The following is a 13,346-nucleotide window of genomic DNA, read 5'->3' as shown; positions in this document are numbered from 1 at the left end:
GTCCAGAAGAGCTCAAAGAGCAGCTCCTAGAACAGCTGCTTAGAGGGTCACAAAATGCTAAGCTTTAGTCATTAGTGAGTTTCTATCCTGGCTGCAATCCAAGCTGGTAATTACTGGAGTTCTTAAAAACGATGGTACGGCTCCGCTCAGGTTACAATTCAGGTAAATAATGTTCCAAGGCTGTCAGAGGATGACTGATTATCTCCTGTTCCCCTCCTTGGGGAGGCAGCAGAAGTCCCTGGTACAGAGAGTGCCACCCCCACCTTAGCCATGCAAGAATTTGTGGCACGGTCAAGGTACACTTCACCACTCAACTCATTGCCCAAAAGCCAAGGCCTGGTGGGAGTCCCTGAGGTCACAGAGCTGCCTGAGGAGGTAGCAGGGGGAGTGCAACCTCACCACAGTGGTTCAGAAAACACTCTGGTTGATACAGGTGAACTAAATTACCATAAAGGCCAATTTATTAATTGGGAACAAAACATTTCCCTGTGAAACCTTCATTAAGAAGCATTTAACTGTGACTAATGTTAGTATATTGTTATGTGTGATCTTAAGCATTATTAAGCAGGTGTCTGATAAATGAGAGTCTTCTCAGTGCCTCTCAGTGAGGTATATTTGATACATGGCTAATCTAAATGACATCCTACTGCAGCTGAAGACCTTTTTTATGGCAAATGCATGTTAGGACCCGTGCATTTCTATTTAATGTGACAAAATCAGCCTGAAAAAAAGTTTAAATGTACCATTTTTATGGTACTTTACACATTATTCCAGAGTAGTTTCATAGGCTGGTTCTTATTACAGTCCTTGCTAGATGTTCCTCATACCAGCTATGACAGATGGATTTTGTAGACTTAGGAAATGTTGAAGCATGTTGCAGTAATAAAGCGTGTGGCATTTTTTTCCTTTTTAATTTCTGACAGTTCAGTGACAGCAAGGATTATCACCCCAATACAGCATGTAAGTGCACTTGACTTTCAGCACATCAAAAGTAAAATCTCAAGATGTGCTCGTCTGGTATTCATTAACATGGAACTGGAACAGCAGGACCAAATCCAGATCAAGAAAAGAGGTTATCTGCCTTTATCTGATATAAATCTTAGGAGAGAGAAGGAGAGAGACCAATAAAATTAGAAGCCAAGTTTGCCCATTCACAGCTTCAAAAGTTTTATAAGCATTTAACATCTATAACAAAAAAAAAAAAAAGCAAATGAAGGTGTTAACTCACTTGTCTTTCTCAAAGGCCGCTTTAAAATTTGATCCCCATCCTCATGAAGTCATTTAACCTTCCTCCCATGCAGTCACAGACTTATCAGCAAATATTTTTTTAGATGTCCTTGTGATTTATGGTCTAACAAAGGAGAGGAACTGCCTTGCAAAAAGTCTTAGGCTGTGGAGAATACCTTTCAGGACCAAATATCAGCTCACGTGCCCTCTGGGAGAAGTAAGGATCTGGAGCATCCAGCCTGCAATCATAGTTACTCTCAATGTTCATGAAGTAACCACTGTACAATGTTATATTTCACTAGTGTTTGATTGTCATTTTTAAGAGGTGATTACAATTCTCATAGTTAATGATAAACTGATTATGAAAGCTTAAAAATAATGAATGAAGTAGTATCAGGTATTCCACAGCATGGATGAGAATACACCTACTTACCAGACAAAATTAAAACAGCAGTAAGTGACAACAAAATGGAAAAAGAAAGATATCAGCAATATGAGATAGAAATAAAACAATTTGCTGAACAATATGAAGATGTCTCAGTTAATAACATTTAAGAAAAGATGTCCAAGTAGAAATCTCACTGAATGTTCTTCAAAACACTGTACACTTTTACACAGAAAATTTTGAGTCAAAATCCTCTCTACAATACTCAGCATATCGTTGTATGCTTTATGCTGTAACCAGTATGCTGTACTGAATAAATTAATCATGCTTTACAAGCTCTATAAAGACTGTCTGTATTGTAATTGCCAGGACCCCCATGGCAGGAAGGAATGATGAATCTGACTCCATGTTCTCAGAAGGCTAATTCATTATTTTATGATACTATATTATATTAAAGAATACTAAACTGAACTATACTAAAGAATACAGAACGGATACTTACAGAAGGCTAAAAAAATAATAATGAAAACTTGTGAGTCTCTCCAGAGTCCCGACACAGCTTGACCCTGATTAGCCATTGAGTCAAAACACACACCAGAAATCCAATGAAACAATCACCTGTGGTAAACAATGTCCAAACACATTCTACACGAGCAAAGCAGAGGAGAAGCAAATCAGATAGTTATTGTTTTAATTTTTCTGTGGCTTCTCAGTTTCCCAGCAGAAAAATCCTGGGTGAAGGGATTTTTCAGAAAATGTGAATGTGACATGCATGCCAGGAATCCAAGTGCATACCTTTCTGTATTTCAACAAACAGAAAACCCATTATAGAAAATCTTGCCATCTCAAACAAGTAAAATGTGGTTTCAAGTCTCATTGGTTTTTTTCACCCTCCTCTTACAGGATCACAACAACAGCTGCTTGCATGATGGATCTACGCAGATATCCCCTGGATGAACAAAACTGCACACTAGAAATTGAAAGTTGTAAGTTACTGGAGGGAAAGGGTTGGCCAAATGACAGCTGAGAATTGACCTACATTCACAGGTTAGGCAAAACAGGGGCAAGTACTGTATTTGTCCAAATACTATGGGTTCAGTGAGCTTGCACACTGAACATACTAAATGCATTTCTGTAACGCACAAGCCAAAATGTGTTTCATTCACAATACTGGTTGATCCAAGCTTGTAAGGTGTCTTTCAAAATCTCTTGACAAGGAAGGAATGAGGGTATTTTTTGAAGATTAGCTCAGAGGACAGCAGTCAAGCACTGTCCATCTTCAGTGCCTAAGCACTGCTGAACCTGGATTAATTACTTCACCTTAGCACATTCATCTCTTACATCAGGACTGACATCTGTCCCACGTGGTTGGGGCAGGATTGATCAATTGCTTTTACCAAATCATTTGGAGGTTATAAAGGGAAATAACTTGATCCTTCAGCACCAAGGTTAATGAGAGCTTTGTCACTGTCTTCCATGAGCATGGGAACACAGCATGTATTTACAAATTTTTGTTAGTGTCTCTTTATTTTATGATGGTAGCTGTTAGAGAAGTGCCTGTGAAGGCTTTTGAAAAGAATGTTTATTATGCTGGCCATGTAACTTCCCTTTCCAGTGTTTCCCATCACACTACTGATCCCCCCAGTCACTTTCTGCTCGTTCAAAACTCAGTCCGAGTGTCACAATCCACCACTTTACAGGACCTAAGAAGTTGCTTGTTAAAATGCACGGTTGTCTTCCCATACTTGGGCTTTGCAGTCCCCTGCCTATTTTTGGCACAAAACAATTTTCTTGCTTGCTGCTCCTTGGCTAGTCTTTTGGCTTAAACTTATTAAGGTATGTAATGGATACTTTTGGAAAATGAGTCAAATCTTGATTTTCAAAATATAGTGCAAAACACTTCTCCTCAGTCACTTTTCCACCTGATTAGCAGAGGAAACAGATATCTATACAATACCACAGCAACCAAAATGGATGACAATGGTGAAGTTGCCTTCATATTGAACACTTACCAAGTTTATTTGTTGGGAGGTAGTTGATTTGAAGTCTCCAGCTCAGTCATGACTGAAGATGATGAAAGTAGGTAAGCATTTATCAGCTAGCATTTATCAGCCCAAATGATGAAATTAGACTGACACTTTACTGGTTTGTACCTCTCTTTTCACAAGCTTTCACATAAATGAAGCTTTGTAAGGATAAATGTTTGGTGAGAATGGATTTAGTACTACCACTGACACCTCATCAAGAATCAAGATTAGCATCAGATGGAATAAGCAATTAAAATGCTAACACAACCAGGGCTGAGAGAATACCATGTCATTCATGTGGCCAGTCACACATGCCCAAAAGAAAATTGCTTTTCAGACCTTTTGAACACTTGTATAAATAATTCATGTCTCCAGAGATACATATGTTGGTATGTTAAGACTTGTGCTGATCACAATTTGCAACAGGTCAAAACTGGAGAGTCGGTTTCTTCTCATGAGTGTTTAGGTCAGTTCTACGAACAACGGAATTATTTTCCAAAAGCACAGATGTGCTTACCTGCTACTGGAAGCCTGCAAGTAGTAGATGTGTCAGGGGCACTGGTGTCTTTGACAACTGTCCACCTAAAACGTACCTTCTAATGCACCACGGTTCATCTCATCTGCATGTCTAAAATTCTTGAAAATTATTGATCATATGTCCAGGGGTGCCCTAAACCAGGACATCATATTTGGATGAATAGAGTTCTGAATGGCAAGCTGCCAGCTCCTTTCTTAGGCATTTGAGTGCAAGTAAGCCATTTGTTCAGAGTACTCTGCACTCAGTAGTACCAACTAATCCCCTTGAGAGTAATGAGGGGACAGAATGAAATAGGGTGAATAAAAAGGTGATGACCCTGACCACGGCTTCTCTGCTCATGCCATGTGTGTTTGGCATGTGCCATTTGCTTCCATGACAGAACCAATTTATAAGACTCCCACCCTCAAGCCCTCCTTCCAGCTTCTGCATCACCCTTCAGCTACTGAGCTTCTGTTCTCTTTCTATTGTGCCAGTATAGAATGTTCACAGAGCTAGGTTGAAAATGAAACTGTTCATATTTTCTTGGTTTAAAAAATATCTCTTTGATAGAAAGGCTTATCCGCTGCAATTTTGGGACAGACAGGAATTCAATAGATCCCAGGATGGAACTATTCCTTAAATAAAAGGGCCAGGGAAGGTGGTGCTGTAGTCACTAAGCAAGTCTCTAAATCACTAAGCAAGTCTGCAACAGCAAGCACCATTTCTCAAGCACCACTAGACAGATACTGTGCAGAATGTGCACTGCCAAACCCTTTTCAAAGCACTGGAAAGTGGGCTTGTTCATCTTTATACTGTGCACAGTTTTGTGGCTTAACCCATGTGGCACCAGCTTCCAGAGCAGTGCTTTGTACTGCGAGAGCTGCAGGACGTCCTTCATTCCCAAAGGCTGACAGGCAATCAGCTTCTCAGAGAGTCCCAGGGCGCTTCCCAATTTCTAAAACAAGCAAGGTGGAGACACATTTTCCCCTCCAAAACCTGAATGCTCCCCAAGGCATCCACAACAGCTGTGCAGCTGTGCAGCACTGCCACAGAGCACCAATGCTGAAGCACACACAACCTGTCTCTCTTTTGGGTTCCCATGTGTTTTTAAGGGTGACTTACTCCTGCCACAGAAGGAGTGTGTTCCAGAGGAACCAGCATGTCCCACAGATTAATTTGTCAAGGAATAGATGAACATTGCACTACTTGTGAGCAGAAAGGCACTGAGTCATTTCACCTCATAGGGATGCTGTGGTAATTAGCCAAAGACAGACCCTGAAAACCTAAAGTGATAAGAATTGTTCCGTAATAATACTTAACAGTGAGTAATTTCAGGCAATGCAAATAGCAGCAAAAAAGCTGTGTGACACAGGAATGCAAAAGAGCACAAGGAACCAAATGCTGAACTATTATCAAACCTCTCCAGCAGCACAGCAAAGGCATGGATAATGCATGCCTATATTGAGCCAGCAGATTATTTTCATATTTCCAGCTTTCCTAAAGCTATCTTACAGGACTGCAGAAGCTATGTATGCGTGGCTGACAACGAGAGAAATGTATACATTTAGGAGGGGAGCATTTTGGCTGCATATATTTCTTCACACACATTTTTCACAGCTTTACCCAACCAGTTCACCTTACTCCAAATTCTGCAGTGGAAGATGGGGAGACCATATCAGACATTTTACACCTGTTCCAGTGTCTAATACCATGATGGCCACTGGAAACTTCTGTGTACAGAATCAAGGGATTTTATAACTGGAACTGCTTCATCAGTGGAGCTGGGATCTGTAACAATCCATTTCTCACAGATTAGCATATACTGGGAAAGAGGAGACTTAATACTTGGCTGGAGGTTACACAGACTGCTTGGCACTCTCACATGAGCTCTGATGGATGTCAGCTTGGCAATTTAAGATGTTAAATCCCCCAGCTGTTAGTTCTGCTGTATCAGGTAGCCTTTGGCAAAGGCTACAAATGCTATGGCAGTTCAGAACCCAGTGCCTTGGCCCAAGTCCACTGTTCCTGGCAGAAGCCATGACAGGCTCTGGACTAGCATGGGTGCAGACACACAGCTGATAAAGGAGCGAGCAGAAGGAGGAGGCAAGCAACCAGGGATGGTAGTATCAAAAAGCTACAATTATATTGTCTGTCAGAGACTTCTGACTGAGTACATCTGCCCCACTCTAGCATCCTTCTTTAGAAGTACAAGTGCTAACCTCACTGCACTACCTAGAGGGTAAGACAGAATACTGTTATTGTTTTAATATTCTTTGTCCCTCTGAGGTTGCCAGTATCACAGTAACAGCAGGATCTTGTGGAGTGAGCTTGCACCTGGCTTTCAGTCATCAGAAAAAAATGTGCGCTGACAGCATCACTCTTACAATAAATTAAATGCCCATTTGGGGTTTTACTTAAAGCATCTCACAAACTTCAGTGAAATGTGTTTCACAGTCACAGGAGAGGGAGGGACCAGCTGTGCTCCAGTTTGGCAAAGTTGTTTACTTATTGGCAAGCTACTATGTGTTTTACAACAGGTCAGAGCTGACTATCAAAACTGTCCCTTTGGACTCAAAAATCTGTGCCTCTATGACAACAGTTAATGCTGCAGCAGGATTCAGGGATCAACACTGCAACATTAAACTGTGCATTACAGCAGCACCTTTCGAAACCACTTGAATGGGTGAACTGAACAAGCCCACAGACACCTGAACAGAGATACTTGGGGAAAAGAGGAAGATTTATTCAGTTGGCTACAGTATAAGAAATGGCAATTCTGTTTTAATTCCATTGTTTAGGCTGTCCCTTCTTCATATAGAAATAGATCTAATACTAAATATATGTAATGTTTCTATGAAAGCACAACCAACTTAGAGTGATATTGAAGTTAATCAATAAAATGCTCCACTTGAACCTCTACATAGTTTGTTGCCAGGAAAAAAACAACTGAGTTCATACCTAAACATTATCACCTTTGTTGGCACAGAGCCATCTGAGGGAATGAGATTTGAACAGATTTATCATAGATCTCTGCTTGAGACAAGATTGCATTGATCCAGGGTATGACTGCATTTAAACTACCAAGGATGTAAGAACTTACACCTCAAACAAATAGGGATTTTTTTTAGAGATGAAAAACCTGTCTTAAATCCAAGCTTTCCCATACAGCTTTTCCTTTGCCTGTCTGCAGGCACCAGATATCTAGTAATTTATTCATGCCTAGCAATAAAAATTCACTAATGAATATTGCTGTTCTTGTACCTGAGGCAGCAAGAGCTTTGAGCTGGATCCACTTATATATTGTCCCTAAAGTATCCAAAACCACTAAAAGGGCATCTGGTGCCATCCTGCTTCTCACCAAGCATAACAAATTGGTTCCACAGAAAGCATAATTTCTCCTTTCTCAAAGGAGCTTGCTGCTCAGAGTATTCTAAAAGCCAGTTGCAAGACCCCTTCCCAATTAAAAAAAAAGGTCTGGAAGTATGATGAACCCAATGCCTTTTTTAAGAGCTTCTATTTCTGACATTCCAAAGTGGGCAGCCCCCCAGTACCACTTGCTTAGGTTTTACACATCTGTAAATGAAGAGCTTCTCTCAGTCACTCTCCTGCCAGACTGCCCCAGCTGTCCCATGAGACCTGTCAGCCATAAACCTGTTCTCTGGAATGAGTTGCTTCCCATGGCTCCTGTAAACCCTGGGGAAAAAAAAAAAAACTCATTTTCTCCACTTTGACTTGTCTCTGGTTTTTACAGCATAACACTGGGAATAAAAACTTTCTTCTGCTTCAGGCCAATTCCTTTAAGTGTTCTAAAAACATACTCAGCTTTAAATTTATTCCGAACCTGGTGAACTAAGAGGAGCAAGATAGAGGTTCCAAAGCTCAGATCATTCAAACAGTGCCTCTTTCTGGGATGTGGTGCAATGCAAACTGTCTGAATGAAAAAGTCAGAAGGGTTCCTGCCTGCCCATCTTCCCTTAATGTGCCAGCTGTAAGTGATAGGATGTTCTTAGCATGTCATCCTATTGACAGCTTTCCCAACTCACCAGTGTGCAGGTGAGTCTCCATCCATGCCTGCTGTACTCCCATTGCTGCCTGTGCTGTGACATGAACAAATCACCTTATTTCACAAAGACTCTGCCCCTGGATCAAACGCCATGTTCAAGCTCCCACAAAGCCTAACAAAAGAATAGGCAACAGCAGGACACTGAAAAGCACATTTTATCACAGCATACTCATAAAACAAGCAAGACAGTACCATACAAAAAAACCCAGCAAGAGCAGGAATGGAGATCAGCACAAAAGACTGCCAAGTTATCCCATATACTGCCCACTGGGATAGCAAAGTGACTACTCTCTGGGCAACACATTTTGCAATTTGAAACTCACTTTATAATTTATTAAGGCATTCAGATAATAGAGCCTAGGTTACTCCATATACCCTATGCAGAATATACATACTGAGCTGGTGTCATTGCAGATGCACTCTCAGAAGGATTGCCCATGGAGACTCTGCATGCACACAACAATCTCTGGATCCACATTAACTTCTGACATGCCACCCTTCTGAGCTGCAGAGAACATGCTGGCAGCAAAACAAGAGAGATTTTAAAGTTACAGCATGAGCATCCACAGCAGTCAATTTAAACATCACAGGAACAGAAAGACTAGCACAGAGCTGTGAAGCTGAGCAAGTTGTTTTTTAGATACTTTGAGAGGCAGATTCACAAATAGCTTGTTGATATTGAAACTGAGAAATTAGCCAAGTAGGACTGCATGCTTCCTTTTTTTTTTTTTTTTCCACATCAAAAGTTAAAATGTATTTTTGGCTCAGTTTGTGTCATTCCTTACCACTCATCTTTTAAGTCAGCCAGTGAGCTAAAATAATTCATTCTTCACAGCACACTAGTGTTAAACCACAGTGACTGCTCTGTTTCCACACTTTGGAAATATTTCTTTCCCCAGAGGACTATAAATCAGTTATGTTACTTTCAGAATGTATTTTTACACTGCACACAAATTTACAAGTTACTCAGATGCAGATAGTTTAGTCTATATGACTTTCACATTTTATTTTCAAAAAGATGGATAGCTTGTCTTTATATGGATGCATAGATTTTGATAGCAAATATTTGACATTCAACAATTCCAGAACATGAGCATATGAAATTAGCAAAGCTTGGACTCTCTTAAGCACTTTTTTTATTACACACAGAAGAATGCAGAGTTATTTTCACCAACTGTTCTTCTTGTTTAGTGTCATCTCAGTAATCTCAGAGGTCCCAATATGTGACCCAGGGTGTCCCCTGGCAACCACAGAGTACAGGAAAGCTGGAGCTGAGTCACTTCCCAGCACAGCCTCATCAAGTCAAAGTGTTCAGCCTCTGACACTCGTCAGGCCAGGGGAACAGCAAAGGGAAAAGCTTAGCTTGCTTTAAAAAAAAATTAAGGATTGATTTGGAGGAGGGGCTGACTTCTGCAGAAGCGGCTGTGCTCTTAGATGAGTCTGTATTTTAGATCACTTAAAGGAATGCACCTTTATAACAATCTTGGAAGAGCTGGTGTACTGTGCTTTGAGACAATACAGCTGCTCTTGAATGGCACAGCCATAAGTATGGTTTATATATTTCAAGACAATGTGTCTTCTGCCAAGGTGTGAATTGCTGTTTAAAAGAAAAAAACCCAGAACAAACTGGAAGATTCTGGTACTCATGGATTTCTTTCAGTTTGTGAAAATGAAGCCTTTCCCCCAATGCATCTGTATTTACAGATATTATAAATCTTGAGAAATTATCTGCTCAGTGCTTATCCCTTCTCTGTCTTGATCTGTTATGTATGACTTCTTGACACTGCAGTAATACAAACAAAACACAATGCCTCAAACTCAGTGGGAAGATGACTTATCTTACAACTTATCTTAAAACACCCAAGTACAGCGGACTTGCACTTGGCTCCATGTTGGACAAAACATTTTTTTTGACTTAGAGATGGAGCAACTGAGAGGTGTTTTAAAATCTTTTGTTTCATTTCTAGTCTCATGAGAAGGGAGAGACAGATTCTTTCTACAAATCCATTTCCCACATTTCCACATTTACCTCTCTGAAAAACTTTATGCACCTGCATTAAATAACTAAAATTTTAAAAGGGTTTTCATTGTCTCAGGTGGGAACACAATACTGTGCAGAAATATGTGTACTTGTATAAGACATGCTGGCAGAGGTGAGAAACATACAATGTCCTGATTCATCTCCAGTGTGAGTCCTGTGGAAAGCAGAGACCCTACTGCCTTAAAGAAGAGCAGGTTTTGGCCTGACCCACTAGAGCACCAACCAGATGGACCTGGATTTCAAATGCCTTTTTCACCAAGTACAACAGCTGTATCTAAAGTTGGGCCAGTCTGCCTGGCAACAAAATGAGAGCACTTAGAAGTAGATCTTAATTAGTCAAATGAAGTAAGTGCTCAAGGGCAAGATGTGTTTACAATATGAGCAGACAAAACTGTGTACCATGCAATATTGACTGAACTAAATTAATTGAATGCTAAGCAGCTGAACCTCTGTTGCTAATGTTTACATAATGTGCTTATAAATAGTGTTGCTCCCTTTTTAACTTTGTAAAGCAACTCAAGTCAGAAAAAAACTTCTAGGATTATGGCTCAGACCGTGAGAGTCATCTGTTGTACAGCAGCTCAAATGAGAAAAAAAAAAAAAAAAGAAGGAAGAAACTGGTGGGGTTGAAAAAGGATTTGCATTGGACTTACAAATTCTACATAAAATGTGCTCCTGACAGCACTGCAAGCAAGTTACCTTTGTCAGGTTCTTGTGAAGGTGTGGAAGTCCTTTGAGTTAGCAAACAAGGTGAAGGATTGCTTCAGGAGAGGGCAGGTCTCTCAACACGCCAAGGTCTTTCATCCTGAGTCTAGCACTCCCAGACTGTGCTGCCAGGACTAGAGTAGAAACAATGTGTAGTCTGCCTTTTGCTACTCCTAAAAATGGGTATTTACTTCCTCCTCATCAAACCAGAGGGGAATAAAGGTTAGAAGAAAAAAAAAGAAAGAGGGGGAACAGAAGGGAGCAAAGCTCTGCAGAAGAGGTCAGGATCTTTGGCTCACCTTTCTGCCAGTTGAGATACAGCTGGTAACCAGTAGTGTCCCCATTCAAAAGAAGAATAAGAAAGTGAGAAGCAGAAAGATCAAAACAGATTCAGGAAAAAGGCATCTCTGAATGAAAGGAAGAGAAGATGGCTGGGATTTCTGACACTTGCACCCGAAAAGAAACAAATCCTCTCTTTCCAGCTCCAGGCTCTCATGGACAGTCTGGTACCACCAGCAAGTGAAATGGCATGAAAGGCAAGGAGACTCTTTGGGATAACTTTCTCATGCATAGCTGCTGCACTAATCACTGTTGACTAGTCTTTGGACAAGAACATGACAGTGTGACTTCAGAACTTTGGTGGTTTCAACCCCACAAGAGAAGAGGATCCAGGCAAACGAGTGAGGAATGTGGAAGCAATTAAACAAAATGTTCCTCAGCATATGTAATTACCTAAGTACTAAAGTGCCATCATAAAACTTCATGCTTCAGAGCCAATCAAACTAATTTATAAGATGAGAAACTTGCTAAAAGTCTTTAGAAACTGATGCATGATGTGTGTGTCAGAGCTGACCTGCCCTTGTACATAATACATGTACAATTACACAAGTGTCTGGGCTGCACAAGAGGACACCATGAACACATACTGCTCACCTGCTTTCTGAAAAAAAAATTTAAAAACAATATATTACTGGTGGAATTTTTTTAGACAACAGGTCATCAAAATTATTCAAGTCCAAATTTGAATCACTGGCACTACTCATTAAACATTTGCATATAAGGAACTTCAGAATTTTCAATGACATCTTAGCCTCTAAGCTACTATGGGCAAGCTGCTTATTACTACACAAAATGTGTGGACATAAGCAAGACTTTTTAATCACAGTTTGATTTACAGGAATTACGCGAGATGTGTAGAGCAGAGGCTCTTAACATCAGGCTAAAAGTCATCACTCCAGTGATGAAAGTGTTGTAAAGGTGAAAGAAATGAGATGGGTAAATCAGGCTGCATTGGGACAAGTCAGACCCCTAACTGTTGTACTGTCTTAGATCAAGTGTCTGTCTTAACCATTATCTTGTCTCTGAGAATGGCCAGCAGAACATATCAATGAAGGTACAACACAGCCTAGGACACTCATGCTGTTCTTTCCTCAGTAAGCACCTCCAGTAAGTGTTCTGCACTTTGCTACATCCAGTCAGAAACAGTATCATTACTTAACAACCTGGATAGATTTTTATTTTGTGATTCTGCAACAGCTTTTGAACAAGCAGAAACTAAGGACATTTATGTCAATGAGTGATTTCTGCAGTTTATCTGTAGGGTGAATTTCCCTTTATTTCTTTCAAACTAGCCACTAGACATGATTTGTTGCTTTCTTTGTCTGAAAGTCTGATAGTCTGTAAATAATCATGTGCTCTTCAAGCTCACCATGCTAACTTAGGATCTTACAGACTTTTTATCAGCCACCTTGCCTCCAGGCTAAAGAATCTTGACTCAGACAGGTCCTTTCTTCACTGGGATCAAGTGTGCCCTTCATTCTAGTCAATTTAGGTTTGCTGTTTTGGGCAAAGAAAGAAAACTCCATGAAATAGCACAATGTGAATTGGAATGTATATGGAAATGCAAACAAAGAATTTTGCATTTACTTCCCTTTCCTAATAGTTCCTTAGTTTGTTGTTTTTTGGTTTTGTTTTTTTGGGTTTCTTTCCTCATAGCTAATGAGAATTAAATTCTTAGCAGTGAACAGGACACAAAAATACCAGCATGCCTTACAGGAGGTACTCTTGCACATGAAAGCCATACTAGCTAAAACATACTGATGTGTGTTTCTGATTGTTCATTGAATTATATTTATTTTAGCCTTTAAGTTCCTTTGCCATCACTGGCATAGTCCAGTAGAAGGAGCCAAACTAACTGGAAGGCATTTTCAATACAAGTTTGACTGCTTATCCAGAATCTTTCATTTCCCTCTGTTGAGACACACTGATACAGACAAGTCCTGCTGTGCTAGCCATTGAACAGATATTAAGCAAAACCAAATAATGTCTCTCCCACAGGACTTTCAGATTTGTGTCAGGTCTCACTGGCAAAAAATGATAAC

At 40.3% G+C, this 13,346-nt stretch overlaps 1 protein-coding gene across 1 annotated transcript in view; it reads left to right on the top strand.

Moving 5' to 3' along the window:
• GABRB1 (gamma-aminobutyric acid type A receptor subunit beta1) overlaps positions 1 to 13,346 on the top strand; it is a 107,387-nt gene that overhangs the window by 79,944 nt on the left and 14,097 nt on the right. Inside the window, exon 5 of the mRNA XM_059844893.1 lies at positions 2,516 to 2,598. Within this exon, the coding sequence (XP_059700876.1) occupies positions 2,516 to 2,598 (83 nt within the window). The remainder of the gene's footprint in view (positions 1 to 2,515; positions 2,599 to 13,346) is intronic.

The sequence above is a fragment of the Haemorhous mexicanus genome, chromosome 4, assembly GCF_027477595.1.
Source record: "Haemorhous mexicanus isolate bHaeMex1 chromosome 4, bHaeMex1.pri, whole genome shotgun sequence".
Taxonomy (NCBI): Eukaryota; Metazoa; Chordata; class Aves; order Passeriformes; family Fringillidae; genus Haemorhous; species Haemorhous mexicanus.
The sequence above is the reverse complement of the archived record's forward strand: the minus strand, read 5'-3'. Positions and strand labels throughout refer to the sequence as shown.